Raw genomic sequence first — 15,903 nt, forward strand, 5'->3', positions numbered from 1 at the left:
TTATAAGGATTTGGCGGGACGAGGCGAGACGAATGTTGAAATTTCAGAGCCTGAGAGAGGGAGAGAGGATAGCAGAGTTGGGAGCTGCAAAGTCCTTATTAGGGTAAAACAATCAATCTATGCTTACCGGAAGAGAAAGCTTGATCAGGCTGATCGGCAAGCGGAAGAGGTTCCTCCCCAGTGTTCAATCTCTTATCTCTACGCATTCCTCTGTAATATCTCTTTCCTTTTCCGTCTTCCATGTTTTGTGTTTGCTGGGCTATCGTTTTTATTCGGTTCCATTGTCATCTTCAGGACTCTTCGAATCCGCAAAAGGAAAATGTCGAAGTCCCCTCTTGCTCGGTCAAAGGACCATCGGAGCATGAAATGGACATCCGTGAAAATGGTGAAGCTGGAACAAGTGGCGGTGTGGTTCTGGGTTGGGTTAGTTGTCCTGTTTGTGGAGATAGACTGCGCTGCACGGATTACAACATAAACTCTCATCTGGGTATGATTCTCTATTGAATCCCATCCGAATATTAGTGTAATCATCTGGGTATGATTCTCTATTGAATTCCATATTCTTTTTTTTACATTCTATGTTCATTCTAAGCTTAGTAATGCCAGAACGAGTTGGTTCAGCATTCATGGTCGCGACATAAGTCTCATCTGGGTATGAAGTTCTCCTCCCCCTTTCCCAAAATTCAATTCTATACTTTGGAGCTTGTTGTGCAGGCACCACGATCCAACGAGTTTCATTGACCGGGTTAAACTATATAAACCCAACCTCCATCACGCAAGGTAATCTGAATTCGTTCAGTTCAATCGGAGGCTCTGCAACTACTTAGAACCTTCTTCCTGTTGCGCGAGAGTACTGACTTGATAGTCAGAGGTGGCCTCCCGACCTACAAAGTTCTGCCTGTTGTTTTACAGGACATTACAGGTCTGGTGGTGGTCAAGTCAGATCCAAACGCAATAGATTGGCGCTGTCTGTGTAAGGAAGGCCCTATTTGGCACCTCTTAAGGAGGTCCGCGGGAGCTCTTAGGGAGGCATGGAAGGCCCTGTTTTGCACCTCTTAAGGGAGGTTTGCGGGCAGAAGACCCTATTTGGCACCTCTTAGGGAGGTTTGCGGGCGGGAGGCCCTCTGCAAACCTTGAATATTGTGCATTAAATGCACAACACCTGCTGTGGACTGTCGAGATTTGTTCGCAGGTGGTCAAAACCGAAGTGGACTGTCGAGATTTCGATCTCGACCGTAGGCAGCACAGTTGAACCAGAGAGGCTTGAGTTGACGGAACCACCAAGATGGTTTGTTCGGGTGGCAAGCTGACCAGGGGGGCTTGAGTTGACAGAATCGCCAAGCTGGGGGGCTAGAGGATGGCATGGGGACCGGAAGAACTTGGCGATCGTCAACACCTGACCACTACCACTTTGGGTAAGTTGTGTGCAAAGGCTAGTCAGCACTTGTCAATGAAAAATAAAGTAGCGGTGATTAAAGGTAATTCGGATTACTGATCAACAAGACTTCAACATTTGAGAAAGAATTTAGGAGATAATGACATGATCCTTGAGCTTTTCTTTTCTTCCCTTCTGTGGTAGCGGAAAGAAGGTTTTTATTTTCAAGAAGAGGCGAAGGTTTAATGGATTGATCTGATTTAACTGTTTGTTTGTTTAAATTTTACAAACCAGTTAGAGAATGGTCATTATGAGATTAATTTTTTATTTCTCAATGTTATATGTTGCCTGTCTGAATTAGTGGACTATTAAGTATAGGAACTGCTTAATTGTCCAAAAATTGATGGTAAGAATTTGTATATAACTTGTAACTGTCTTAACTCTTTTCTGTGGGTGTACCATGTACAGTGGATTCCCAAGATGGAGCAAAATAATATGGCCTGATATTATATTAGCGTCAATTACCGATTAGATGAAAATCTTTTGAATGATCCTCGATATCCTACCAAGGAACTCACAGGAAATACATAATGTAAATCCTTCAAAGCCTGTAATGCCAATTCGGTAGAATTAATTTAAGCTGCTTTATATCCGCCTCATCAAAATTCATGTGTTTGGGTGATCTTATGAATCCAGCAGAACTTTGGGATTGTAGTTGTCACCTTTGTAATAGCGAGTTGGTTATGCTTCAGAAGGCAGAAGGGTTCACCAATGTATCAGAATCTAGATTGATGACAATTTAAGCCATTGGACTCCCTGCAAGCATGGTGAAGGATCCATCATTGTGTGTCAAGGAGGCTGTTTCTCTAGTTATTCAATACATAACTTATATTTTAACTTTGATTTGCAACATCCAACTTGATAACAAGCTTTGGCTACAAATCTCATTTCTTTTCCCCCTCCCCCTGGTTGAGTAATTTATTTTTTGATGTTTTGGTTTGAAAATTTGCAGATATATGTTTAGCCAGAGGAACCAAACGGAAATTGACCCAGCGGACCCTTCTTGAGCTAAGGTTCTGCTCCCGATCAAAAGATAAAATCCATTCTGATGACTTCAGTAATTTAGGGTCCAACTCAACAAATAGGGATCTGGAAAAACTTCCTGTGTATAGTACCTCTTCTACTTTGCCAGAATTTGGTGCCACAGAAGCTAAGAGGAGAAATCAATGCTTGTTGCCCTTGGATTTGTCATTGAATCAAGAAACTAGCATAGAGGCTTTGGTAGAACACCTACCCGAGGAAGGCATTCCTAACAAAAAGGTGGATGATCCTCCACCTTTTCCCAGTGATCTTGAGGTGCATGATCTAAATATGGCTCCTTTTAAGGATAACATCTCTAGGGCAACTCTTGATACTTTTATTGTTGGACGAAGATTCAGTGATGAAGTTGAGTTGAAGCAAGGAGCTAGCGTTTCTCTTTCACGGGATTACAATAATCCTAAAGATCCCAATGCTATCAAGGTGATTATGAATTTAAGCTAGTAAACATTGCTTTGAATTTATTTCAATTCAAGTAATCTTGTGATCTTCATTTTTCTAGCAGGTTTTCTCTGTGGATGCTGAATATAGTAAAATGCTTGGTTTTCTTCCTCGAGAGTTGGCTCAATATCTTTCTCCTTTAATTGAAAAGTACCATGTGAACCTTGAGGTATGCAAATCTTTGGAAGATAATGTAGAGTGATATTATCCACCAAAATGCTGGGCATAATTGTCATGGCGTCTAGCAAAAACCAAAGTGGGAAAAATGGGAAAAACTAAGCCACCACAGCAAAATGTCTTGTCCCCTAGGAAATTAAGGCACCAATCCAGACATAGCCACCTGGACTCCTAGGCATCACTAGGGCTGCAACAGGGTTAGGCTGGGCTGGGCTTTTGCAATCCCAAGCCCAACCTTAAATACTAATCTAAGCCCATTCCCACCCTGACCCTAATTCAGGGCCAAGGATTATTGTCCCTGACTTTAAGCCCTACGGGGTCAAGCCAAGCCCATTCCCGCCCTAATTGGCCTTGTCCTTGGCCATGATTGCCCCTATCCTTTTCCATGTTCCTAATTCATTGAGATCAAGCATCAAGGACAAAATTAGGGCCAAGATTAGGGCCAAAATCAGGTTCAGGGTCAAGGCAAAAAATCAGGGATGGGTTGGGACAAGCCCAGCGGGTCAAAGAGTAATCTTAGGCCTGCCCTTGGCCCTAACCCGCCCTCTAGGCCAGAATCTTGAGCCCAAGCCCTATTCGGGCTCAGGGCGGGTCAGGGCCGTCAAGGCCAAATTGCACTCCTAGGCATCGCCTAGGTGAAGCCTTGAGGCCCTTGACAACTATGGTGCTTAATATTTAGTTGAACTTCCAAAATGGTTGCAACAGTGACCTACATTGTGATTCCTATGCATTGTTTACATGCTTAGCTTTTTTTTAATACGATCTTCAAAATTTTCACTTGGTAGGTCTTGTTTATGTTAGTATTTACTGGCAATAATTGGTAATAATTCTGTGACTGCTATCAAGTCTAGTAATAGAAGATGCTGTCAATTCTATATATTTATCAGTTCAATTATTGTTAAGTTATTTATTTGGTCAATGAGGTCCTAAATAGAAGTGTTCCCTATACATTTTTAGTGGAATTATGGAACACCTGGTATTATAGACTGGGTCCGCACATGATACTATTATATCTTTAATGTGGAACAGATTGAAGTGGGAAGAACTCTTCGGGGTTCCTACCTTAGTTTTTGAAGCTCTATTTACCGTATTTATTCTTTATTTTGGCATAAAAATGGTACCTTTAATTTATAATGTTATTTGGATTAGAATTGGATGTGCAAATTTGTGAGTGTGTATGTTGTTGGCCTACTATCAAAATTCTTTAAATTTTTTTGACATATTTCCACCTAAAGGGCTGTAAAAAGAAAAAGAAAGTTTTTTGACACTCCTCAATCTGGAGTGGTTTCTTATTCGGGTCTTATGGGAAAATGAACTAGGAAATATATTTTCTGTGGAGTTCTTGTGACATCAGATGTGGGAATCCGTTTCAGGGAAATGTGACATCTCTTCCAAAACATTCTTTTGATGCTGTTCCAATTCAGCTTGTTTGCCAAGAGATGGTTGATCTTCGTGAAAAAGCATCTAATGATTGTCAGTATTTCGAGTTATTGTGGAAAAATGTTGTTCATGTTGTTGAGTCCACAAAACAATTCCCCAGTGGCATGACAAGATATCAGCAGAACTTCTGTATTATAATGCACGAGGTTTTAAACGGTTATTCCCACCTTTTCTTGGATGAAGAAAAACAATTTCTAGGTATTGTAAGTTCATGACGTAATTTCCTTGTTGTCACATAACATTCTCCAAAGTTCTAACAAGTGCTGATTTTATTCTATTATCAGAATCTTTTAGTTCGCTTTCAGATGATAGTCAGAGGCTTCTTGTTCGACTTTATACACGGAAAGGTTGCTTCTTTCTCAGAGATAATGCTATTTTCTTTGCTGTGTAGGGATGGCACCTGGAGATGATATATTTGTATCTAGGTTCATATCTTCAATTAAATAATAGAAACTCATGTTGCATGTTGCTGCAAGTGTGTTAATTTCTTATTCTATCCCTTCTATTCTTTCTCACCCTTCTGAACATCTTTGTCTAAACTACTCTTGTGTTACTTTTTTTTTTGGGTTTCGTATTGGTCCATTAGTCCATTAGTCCATAATCCTACCTCACTTTCCCTTTTTTTCTTTTTATTTTTTGTCTTTCAGGGCCATGGTTTCGGGTATCTAATATTTCATATGCTGAAATATTGGATTATCAAGAAGCAATCAAGGGACTTTGTGGTAATTTTCTCTTCACTGCATTTATTATTGTTCACATCAATCATAAATTAGAACCTTTAGATGTCCATACTTTTCTGTAACTCTGATAGTTTGTCAGCTTCACTGCAACAGCGGCAGGATATATTTATTCCTTAGATTCAACAAAAGAAATTAATCTCAATGATGTGAGGGATGTTCTGGATGTGCTCGTTGTTCCAGAGCTACGAGAAATTTCAAGTCTGATACACTTAAAGGTTTTCATGCTTTCCAATTTTTCATCCTGTTTCTGTCATCTTTCTAGTAATCTTATTAAATATACTCCTTTGCCTCCTTAAATATAGCAGAAAAAGCACAAAATATGATGTGAACTTTAAGTTATCATTCTTATCTTGCTGATACTGTGTAAGATTTTGCTAGACATTCTCTTCCTCAGTACTCTTTTCATTTGATTTGTGTTTGTGTTATAATTAAAACCAATGATGTCGGCACGGTTTCTGATACTGTGTTAGTTGTTTGTTTTGTTTTTGGGTTGGGGGGGGGGGGGGGGGGAGTTGGCTGAGGGGGCTGAGTGTGGGGTGTAATTAGCTTTGGGATGAGAAAAATCATAATTTAGAGCAAGCTCTAGAAAGTTATAGCATGGAATGTTGAAAGAAAATGTTTAGGCTGGGTCATTGCAGTTGCAAGACCAGAGATGAAGTGTTGACTTTTATGTATTTTGGTTATTCCTATGTGTGCTCTTTTTTTTTAATTTGGAGCATCATGGTGGCCCTTCCTAAATTTGGAATCTGCCATAGATTATGCTCCTATATCAAGCATTGGCTTCTGATGACTGCACAGTAACAGAATTCCTGTGTGGACAGATACGGGTCAAACATTATTTAATGTTCTCTTTTTGTTAATTCTCTTTCACACCATTAACCAAGTTTGACTGAGGCAGTTGTGAGTATGTGTCGCTATGGGCCCACCGAAGTGATGGAGTAACTCAAATGAAATGAAAAGAAAAGAAACAAGCTTGGTACTTAAATGGAAATGAATGAGTAAATGATGAAGATGGCAATAAGATGGCTAATGTATGAAGGGGACAGCATAGTTGATAATGTAAGAGAGCTCTTTAAAGAGGTTGAAGACGGCCTCTTCATGGGATAAAGTGCAGCGTATAGGACTCTTGCAACTGCTACAGCTTCTCAATAGATCAAACTTCAATCAATAGGAAATTTCAGAAGAAGAGTGCTGTAGTATTAGGGAGCTATCAATGTTATAACGTCCTGGTAAATAAATAACTTTTTTTCTGCAACTGAATTTGGCTGAAACCAGTGAACAGGATCTGAAGTTCATATCGAATGTCTTTGGAGGAAGGACTTGGAACTGAGGCTAGGAGGTTTGGCATGCCTATGCCAAAGGTACTCCCACCCAAAATCCTAAGGAATAAAAGAGCAGGTGTGAGGCAGATTGAATCTGATATAGACAGGCTGTTGGTGATGCTAAAAAATAAAAATTTAGGCACTGAGGATAGCCTGGGTAATTGAATTACAGTAAGAAGGGAAGAAGGAAGAGAAAGAAAAAGACAGAAGCGGGAAAAAGAAAGAAGACTAAGGATACATGAGAAGGGGAAAGAGATGGGGGCAAAAGTAGGAGAAAGGAGAGAAGAACCATGAGCATCCATCGCCAATTCATGCCCTCATGTCTAACCTATGCTGGTTGATAAAAGAAAGTATCAGGTGTACACTGCAGTTAGCCAATGAGTAAAAGAAATATATCCCTAGGCCAAAAATATAAATATTAACTGTGTAAACAACAATGTTTCGATGTCTGCACATAAAGCCTGCTCAAAAATGGGAGAAGTAAACACCATAGTTTCACTCATTATTTGTGTCCCAAGCTATTACACAACTGCAATCTTAATCACCTTGCCACTGGGCCACTTTTGCTAATCTTTCGAGAAGATAGTCATCTAAAATTTGGGACAAACATTAGATGGTCACGTTATTCATTCATGATAGAATAGGTGCCAAAGTTGGTTTTGTCTGTTGAGCTATTGAATTTGCATTATATTATCTGGATATTGTTACTGAAATTATCTAAGAGCTGTTACTACATTTGCTTTTCTGTATACTGGTTGGCTATTCCTTTTAATGGTTTTTCTAAAATATTTATTGTCTTCTAAAACTTCAGAGGGGTGTTCGCAGTATAAAAAAGCAGGACTGTATTGCCTGGATACTAGCTTCATATAAAGATGGAATGTGGTAGTAGGCTTTTCCTTCCCGTGGGTTTTTATATACTTTATTTAATGGAAGGTATTTGGTATTTCACAATAAATTCTGACCGCTTCGGTTACCATATGTGGATATGAAGCCCTTCGCTACCAAGCTGGATTCTGGATCGAACTGGGACTTGTGTTCGGATTACTTCAACCGCTGAGCTCCTTCTTTGGCGGGTTGAGGTGCTTTTATGTTGTTTTATACTTTGAATAGTATACTCTATGTTGGAATCGGTTTATAGATTTTCTTATGGCTGTTAACATTAACTCTTGTTTACTACATGCAGAGGCTTTTTTTCCTTAATGGAGAGCAAGACCTGTCAGCCTTTATGATGGTTAATCTGGGGCTAGTCAAGTACCCATCTTACAAGTGTATTACTGTGAATCATATTTTTCCAGGTCGAAGTGACCTGCTTGCATATGAAGAGGTGTTAATGTGTTTCTCTGCAGAAGATCAGCTAAAAATTTGGATGCTTTACTAATTTTTATACTTACCTGGTACAGGCAGTTGAAGTGGCGCAATTAATGGATCAATCCCTTGATGAGAATAATACCAAAGTGGTGATAAGATGCATAGAAATATCTGAAGCCCACATATCCAGTTCTAAAGATGAAGTAGCTCAGTCATCTGCTTATGAGTTTGCAGGGACATTTTTTTCATGTTACTCAGCTTTTTGGGTCTATTCAAAAATGGTTACCTTGGGCATTTCCTTTCTTGAGTGTGAAAACAAGTATGTCTTTATTTTGTTGCTAGTCATTTATAGTGTAATTTGTTCATTTGTACTGATGAAGAGCGTTGGAATCTGTCTCAGAATTTCCCATCTTGAGTGTGGACAGGGTTTATTCTCTGTGAACTCCCCAGGGATAGCCAATTAGCCATTGTCTTACTTTCACTTTCCATTGCTTTCTGGTTTACGAACTTTTGGTTTCCAAACAGAAGATTTCACATCTTCTTTCATTTCTTTTCTTCCTATGAGGAACGTATCTGTAGGGTTTTCCTATTTCGGTACATCTTTTTGAAGAACTATATCTTTCAGGTATCAAGATGCAATAAGGCTTCTCAGGAAGTTATTAAGTGCAGTCACTAATGGTGGTAGGAGAGGATATTGGACCCTGAGGTTATCAGTGGATTTAGAGCATATAGGTTGTATTTGTGAGAGCCTCTTGGTTGCTGAAAAAGGGTTACTAGATCCATGGGTTCGTGCCGGTTCAAAAATGGCCCTACAAAGGCGTGTGCTACGTTTGGGAAAGCCACCAAGGCGCTGGAAAATTCCTAGCTTTGCCGACTCTGTCAAGAGAAAGATCAAAGAGGTCAGTTTTTCATTGCGTCTCTCTGGATAAACAGGTTATGCTGGGGTGAACCTGCCTGCTGGTTGGTCTGAAAACTTCAACTACAATAGGTACATATCAAGGGGAGGCCCTTGAACTGCGATATAGGAACCAGAAATAGGTACTATGGTGAAGATGGTGAGCAATGTGGCGTGGAGCAGCTGGCCTTGCAGTATTATGCAGGGGATGGGGGTGGGTGGCAGGGTGTCCATGCAGAAAGTGGCATTTGGATGATGATCTTTGGGCTTCTTATGTGGGATGTCATCTTTGCCGATGTACCAGATGTCTTTCGTACCAAATTTCAGGTGGGTAAACCATGTGGCCTTTTGCAGGTTCCAGCTTTCTTTTAGTTGTTTTGATGACACTTGTATTGCTTTCCATATATATATATATATATATATATATATATATATATATATATATATATATATATATATATATATTTCTTATGTGCTCAAGCTTGATCATTTCAGGCTCGTGTGTATGGATGCATGTTTATTTATATTAGCTGGACCTTCTTCAATTGTTTTTTGTGAAAATGAGGTTCTTTTTCTTTTAAACAATATTAAGAGAGAAATAGCTACTTGGAAAATTGTGTACAAATCTCACTTTCCCCTATCCTGTTTTATGGTTCTGTTGAGAAATATATTTACTATAAATCTGATCGTTCTACGGTACTAGAGCCCATCACGAAGTACTTGGGACCACAATCACTGGAGGAACTGAGGATGCTTGAGAATCTTTTTGATTGCTCGTTCAAGAGCTATGATCTTTGGCTCTAGAACTAAATCATTTCCTTGTTTCTGAATTGATAGGCAATGTTGGAATCCGATTTGACCAAAAGTTTTCTTTTCTATTTTTTTGATGCTGAGAATTGATCGGTTGTGCCTATACCTATAGCAAAGGAATTGCTCACTTTTCACTCGCTTTCTGGGTCATGCTTATTATGGATATGGAGAGGAATCATGTAAGGAAGGGCATTCTTATTTGTACTAATGGTAATTCGAACTTGGAATGAGCACGAAAAAATTAGCGGTACTTATCTATCTTTTGGGTTGGAACTCTTTGAATACCTCTTGCATTTTTTGTTGCATAACATGCTAATGCACATGAGTACATCACATTGCTACACTATATTTCAATTACTCATCTTCAGTATGTATTGACTTAAGCGGCTCATAAAAACACATAATATTATGATAACTAAACAAGCTAGTATATATTAGCACCTCTGTAGTGTATCGCCATGTTTTCCACAATTGAGAATGTTTTCAAGAAGAAGGAACATCCTTTAGAATAACTGAATGAGCCAAAGTGATGGAATAAAGTGATGAAATAATTTTAATAAATTGAAATTTAGAGACTTTGGGCATGTTGCGAACTTCTTAAAGGTAGTCGGCATTTCACTTTAGTGACCTCCTTGGCATATGTCACTCCACCTAACGGTATCAGACCCGCCCCGACAACCCGTGGGTGTGATCTACAAACATAAGATCCCCAGTCACATTATCAATGATAAATAAGACACACAACCCCATAATCAAGAGCAAAGAGAGAAATTCAATATTTAATTAAAGAAATAAAGTTCTAAAATCCAAGAATGAATATTGAATGAATCAAATAAGAATGTATTAGTGGAAGCAGAATTTATAAAAATTATGTTTCATCATGTTTTATTAGTCTTTCATCAATTTAGTGTATTTTGTTTCAAATCTCTCAATGAAAGGAGTCATAAGACCCTTCTTCATTCCCTAATCCATGTGGCGAACGACCAAAGCTCTTTTCCCATCAATAGGTGCCGTAAATGCACTCCATGCACCCGTAGGAAGCTTTGTGTTCATCATAATTATGTCCCATTGGCACCTCCAATATCTTTTCAGAGGTGTTCTCCTATGCATAGGGAACTTCTCTTATTTTTGCAAAGGCATCTAAAGAAAAATACAGAAAATCCACAAGGGTGAGTTCTAAAGAACTCAGTTAGGCAACAATCCCATATATATACCATGATCACATAGCAAACAAGAGATGAATATATGAAATGCTAAATCATGAATGCATCTGTAAATCTAACTATGCAAGTCTCTATCTAGGCTACGATGCTTTAAGATATAATAATAGCCCTCCTCTAGGTAGGTCTTGTCACTCGATCCCTCACAAGACTGGTTACCTTTGTTAGGATCCCGGGTAAGGGTTACGGTCTTCATCATCAACTATGGCTAGGGTATAAGTCCATATTGTCTCACCACAACCATTGGTCTGAGTACTAACACATGTCGGGGATTCTAAACCCAATGCAAAGTTATAAGGTCACATGCTATATGTGGTCAAAATACCTTTCCTTATGCTTAATGCCTTTTTGGTCCAATATCTTTCTCCACCTAGGAATGTAAATCCTCACAGACTAATTACCTCTGTTGGACCACATTCATTAACCTTATGGCCATCTATATATTGTCGGGGCAGAAACTCTCATGTCTCATCATAACATCCAAACCGTCTTTTGGACACCTATGTGCCCAACCTTGACATATGCATTCCTACCATTGTATAATAAATAGTGGACCACTGAGTCTCTTCACGGACTGGTTACCTCTATTGGATGACATAGAGTCATGTCACTGTCATCACGGGTCACTCGACTTAAATACCCTTGTCGAAAGGGTAGTAGAATGTATGTGTACCTAACCATTCAATCTAGACCTCCTAGTCATGAAGGACAACGGCTATGATAGTGTTGGGGGCATTGGAGAACAGTGTCCCATACCACAACCCCTGATATCCCAAGCTAGGGATTCCCCAAGTCATAGTCATACCAAACACATCATTCCACAATAAGCAAAGAAGTAAAATGCATTAATCATCCTTTATAATACATCACTAACAAGTAAACATGCATAATAATTATTAGAGTAAGATACAAGGTCATTGACATGTTTAGAAAAGTAAACAATTCATCATATCAACAATTCAGTTATTTATGCAATTGTGTCCTTACCTGACTTAGTGAAAAAAATATTGAATAATGCGCTAAATCCCTCAAGTAAATAGCCTAGCAGATCCTAGAAAACCCCCAGATTGAGATTGTAAAGTTACATTAGATTCTGGAACTCAAACTGAGTATAAACAACTTCAGCACAGCCTTTGGAAACCAACCAGTCGGTTAAGGCGGTTGGTCAAGTTGATCAACCGCTCTAAGCGATTGCTCCACTCTTGGACAGAATTCCAAGTCCGAAATTCAGACTTTTGATCACCCATCCTTGATCTAATTTTGGGTTAATCTAAGTCTAAACTACGTTCTTACAACTCCAGAGAGGCCACTCAGACTATAGATATCAGAAGGGAATAATTTATACTACATCATCTTCTTCGATAAAATCTGCCATTAAGTTGGATATGAAATCCACTATTCTGGCATGATTTAATCGAGATCATCAATGGGAAAGAAATAATTTATTCCAAACCATCACAACAGAATCAGAGGGAGGATAACTACTCTCCAATAAGGTAAAATTCGGTAGATTAAGAGTGGTTAAACTTACCTCTACTTAGGATTTGAAAGTCAAAGAAAACTCGAAAGATTCTCTACGGAAAGAGGTTCTCCTCCACCAACCACATGTTCTCTGTCTCTTCTTAGTCCACAGCAGCCTTCAGGAATAAAATAATACAAAATGAGGTTGTAAAAGGCTCTAAATAGGGTACTGTGGGAAATTAGGGTTTTTCAGCGGAATTTTTCAATCAACCACCAGGGGTGGCGGTTGCTTGGCCAATTGACCGCCTTAAGCAACCACCTCTGGTACTTTTCAGTACTTAGGTGTTTTGCACTCCCGGTTGATCCCTAGCACCGCTACAACCTTAAACAACATGTGAAGGAGTTTTACCTTGTTCATGGACATCTTCCAACTCAACATTTCTTGCACTAGATGTCCATCTACCCACTCCATCCGGGTTCTGATTGGATCTTCTTTCAGTTCCTAGTAAGGCAGGTTCTTTACCAACAATATCCAGATCCATGGGCTCTGGGGCCGAATATTGGGCTTCAAGCTGGATGGCCCACAACTTCTTCTGGCTAGAGCTTTGGGTACTCGGATCTGCGATTGAGGGGATGGGGAATAATTGAGTTTTGCCCTGAGATTGGACAAGTCAGACATGGCTAGTCTGTGGTACACTAATTTCTCTGAAGGTTATAGACTTGCCCCTCCATGTGGCACAATCAGGCAGTCTGTTTCCTGTAGGTGGTTTCTCTGGAAAAAAGGGCTCACTTATTGGGTTCTTATAGTATTCTGTGATCATTTTTTGCTATAAACATTCCTGCTTCAGCCCCTTTTTTGTTTTTTTTCTACTACTTGGTTGAAATTGATAACTGTCTGGCTAGTCTGTGGTACTCTAATTTCTCTGAAGATTATAGACTTGCCCCTCCATGTGGCACAATCAGGCAGTCTGTTTCCTGTAGGTGGCTTCTCTGTAAAAAGGGCTCACTTATTGGGTTCTTATGGTATTCTGTGATCATTTTTTGCTATAAACATTCCTGCTTCAGCCCCTTTGTTGTTACTTTTTTCCACATTGATTTCATAATTTTTCTGAATTTATTATTGTCTTCATTAGTTAGACACACTATATGTCCTATGGATTGGCAAAACAAATCAATTTTCTTGTTTCGATTGTCCCCCTGACCTTTCACATTCGTTCATTCTATTATTGAACATGAAATGGAGTAATTTTGTATTTCTAAATTCATGAAGTTAGTACGATTCAGTTCATAATTTCTCCATGGTTGATCTCTCTTTTATTGCAGACAGCACCTTTGGATTTTGAGACTGATAACTTCTATATAGCAAGAAAGAACCTTATAGAATCTCAACTACAGAAAATTCAAAGTGGTATGGCTGAGGAGATCCTGTTAACTTCATGGGATTCACACTTTGGAACATCTTGCCGTGGGGTTAATTGGGACCGGCATTCTTTGTCTGAACTAAGGGCGGCTGTTACGTGCATTGGTGGACATTGTTTGGCCTCATTGTGCCATCACTTAGCCCAAGATTATAGGAGCTGGTCAAGTGGGATGCCAGATTTACTGCTTTGGCGGTTCTTTGGAGACTATGGGGGCGAGGCCAAGCTTGTAGAAGTTAAGGGCCCCAGGGATAGACTCTCAGAGCAGCAGAGAGCTTGGCTGCTACTTCTAATGGATTGTGGCTTTGATACAGAAGTATGCAAAGTGAGCCCTGATCCATAGTCCCACGTAACTTGTTTCCCATTCATTGCATTTGATTGTTCTAAACATTCATTATACAGTTAGGGGACAAGTATCTCTGATCCAGCAGCAAGTATACCTCACGGTCAGAGACATACACAAGCAACTCAAAAAGGGTATGCTATTGGTTCAGAGATCCCCCGCCCATAAAATTTTAGATTCAAATTGAATGATTAAGTGGCCATAGGCAGTGATGATGGCAGAATCAATTCTGTACTAAATACAAAATACAATTTGAGTGTCCTTGTAATTGTAACTGAATTTTCTGAGTTGAATTGTTGATGAGACTCTGCTATCTTTTTTCAATAAAGGAATAGAGACCTACTCTGAACCTTTTATGTGATACTGGTGGTGGCGAAGTGCATTCACTTTCAACTTTTCAAGCTAAAGGTGTTTGATTCCCCAGCTCCTATTTGGAATTGAGCCTTCTTGGGGTTTCCTGACACCAAGGATGAAGTGCAGCAGCAGTTGAAAGGTAGAGGTTAATTGATGAGGTGGGAATGCCGGTCAGAAGGAACTATAATAAGAACAGATGTTTGTGAGTTGAGAGTCTGAAGGAGACAACCGAAACTGAGTTGCATTGATGGCTTGGATGGAACGACCCAAATTTAGGTTTGTTGAAGGAGACTATGATTGGGATCTCGGACTGTTGAACCTGAACCTGAGCAAATTCGAATTTTTAGCAAGAAAGTGCTTTGGAGGATGCAGTTGGGGACAAGTATCTGGTGACAAATTTTTAAGCTTTTGTTTTGGAAGTTGATTTAGTGTACTAGTATTATCTCTACTCAAATTGACTAGCTATCAAGTTTAAGATAGTTTAGAGAGGAAACAAATTCAAAAATAAGAAGAGAATTCAGAGTTCAACAGGAATTTGCAGTTTAAGAGAGGAAACAAATTCAAAAATAAGAAGCTTAAGGGGTTGGCTTAGGTGGCAAAGACCAATGCCTTATAATATAAGGTCAAAAATTTTAATTTTTTTGGGGTCAGGGTGGAGCCCTGTTGCCGCCAACATTTTAGAAGAAAATAGATATATTTTGTATAATTTCTCTCTATGTATCAAAAAATATATTTTAAAAACTTTGGATAAAAGATCTGATCTCTTACCTCTTAAAGAAGAGGAGATCTATATGGAAGTATTTGAAGGCTTGGACAAGCAAGCAATAACATAGAACTTATTCCTGCGATGATCAATACCAAACGGCTATTTAAGGAAAAAAGTGAAACTAAAATGATCATTTTGACAAGTTCAAGCCAAACGTGGAACTTGGAACGCATGCATGCAAGAGCGGAACCAAAATGAGGTCTTGTACACTCACGAGGAACTGCTGGCCTGGGAGGGGGACAAAAAGAGAGTAGAAGTAAGCTGAGAGAATACGTGATGCTGAAGTTCATCACCTGCAACAACCAGTTTTTTTTTTTTTTTTTTTTTTTTTTTTGTCAAAGAAAGAAATTCATATTAAAATTAGTTCTGAAAACACTTACAAGGACTACATATAGTGTTATTACAGTAATCTCCTTGATTAGTTGTTAAGTTAGCATATTTTTCAAAAAGCATCTGAAGCGTCGTGTTTGGGAATATATCAAATTTCACCATTTTTGTGGCTTTTGCCAACTCCGAAAGTATGGTTAATTCTTCAAGAGGCCATGTGAGTTTTGAAGGTCATGGTAATAGATCAGTTATCTTTGAGTTGTTTGTCCATATCTCTTCAATCCTTAGTCCACTGTGTGAAGCTTTTGTCATTCCTAGCTGAAGTCCACCAATCATAGTCTCCACACTCCTTTCGCCTTCCTCCACAACTCCTGCAACAACCAGTTGATCATAATGAAACATTCTCAT

The 15,903-nt window shown here is 39.1% G+C and overlaps 1 protein-coding gene across 2 annotated transcripts; it reads left to right on the forward strand.

The window, feature by feature from the left end:
• Nucleotides 1-48: 48 nt before the first annotated feature.
• On the forward strand, nt 49-14,876 carry LOC149010186 (zinc ion binding/nucleic acid binding/hydrolase). Of its 2 annotated transcripts, none has more exons than XM_089163117.1 (15): nt 49-212; nt 295-487; nt 2,388-2,896; nt 2,976-3,083; nt 4,465-4,729; nt 4,816-4,878; nt 5,179-5,253; nt 5,365-5,486; nt 7,405-7,475; nt 7,585-7,672; nt 7,777-7,917; nt 7,994-8,220; nt 8,527-8,800; nt 8,890-9,123; nt 13,611-14,876. In XM_089163117.1, exons 1-15 carry the CDS (start codon nt 120-122, stop codon nt 14,046-14,048), a joined length of 2,901 nt encoding a protein of 966 aa, XP_089019243.1. In that variant the 5' UTR covers nt 49-119; the 3' UTR covers nt 14,049-14,876. The 2 variants fall into 2 exon arrangements, with proteins under 2 accessions (XP_089019243.1, XP_089019244.1); XM_089163118.1 differs by having other exon boundaries at nt 2,979-3,083.
• Nucleotides 14,877-15,903: the final 1,027 nt, after the last annotated feature.

This window comes from Hakea prostrata, chromosome 7 (genome assembly GCF_041222555.1).
Source record: "Hakea prostrata isolate BN-2017 chromosome 7, UWA_Hpros_2, whole genome shotgun sequence".
In the NCBI taxonomy this organism is placed as follows: Eukaryota; Viridiplantae; Streptophyta; class Magnoliopsida; order Proteales; family Proteaceae; genus Hakea; species Hakea prostrata.

What these genes read in the sequence shown, in the direction of transcription:
- LOC149010186 (XM_089163117.1), top strand. Translation starts at nt 120, where the DNA reads ATGCTTACCGGAAGAGAAAGCTTGATCAGGCTGATCGGCAAGCGGAAG. An exon ending in TCATATAAAGATGGAATGTG is followed by an intron (nt 7,476 to 7,584) that starts GTAGTAGGCTTT and finishes GTGGATATGAAG; the next exon opens with CCCTTCGCTACCAAGCTGGA. An exon ending in ACCTGCTTGCATATGAAGAG is followed by an intron (nt 7,918 to 7,993) that starts GTGTTAATGTGT and finishes TACCTGGTACAG; the next exon opens with GCAGTTGAAGTGGCGCAATT.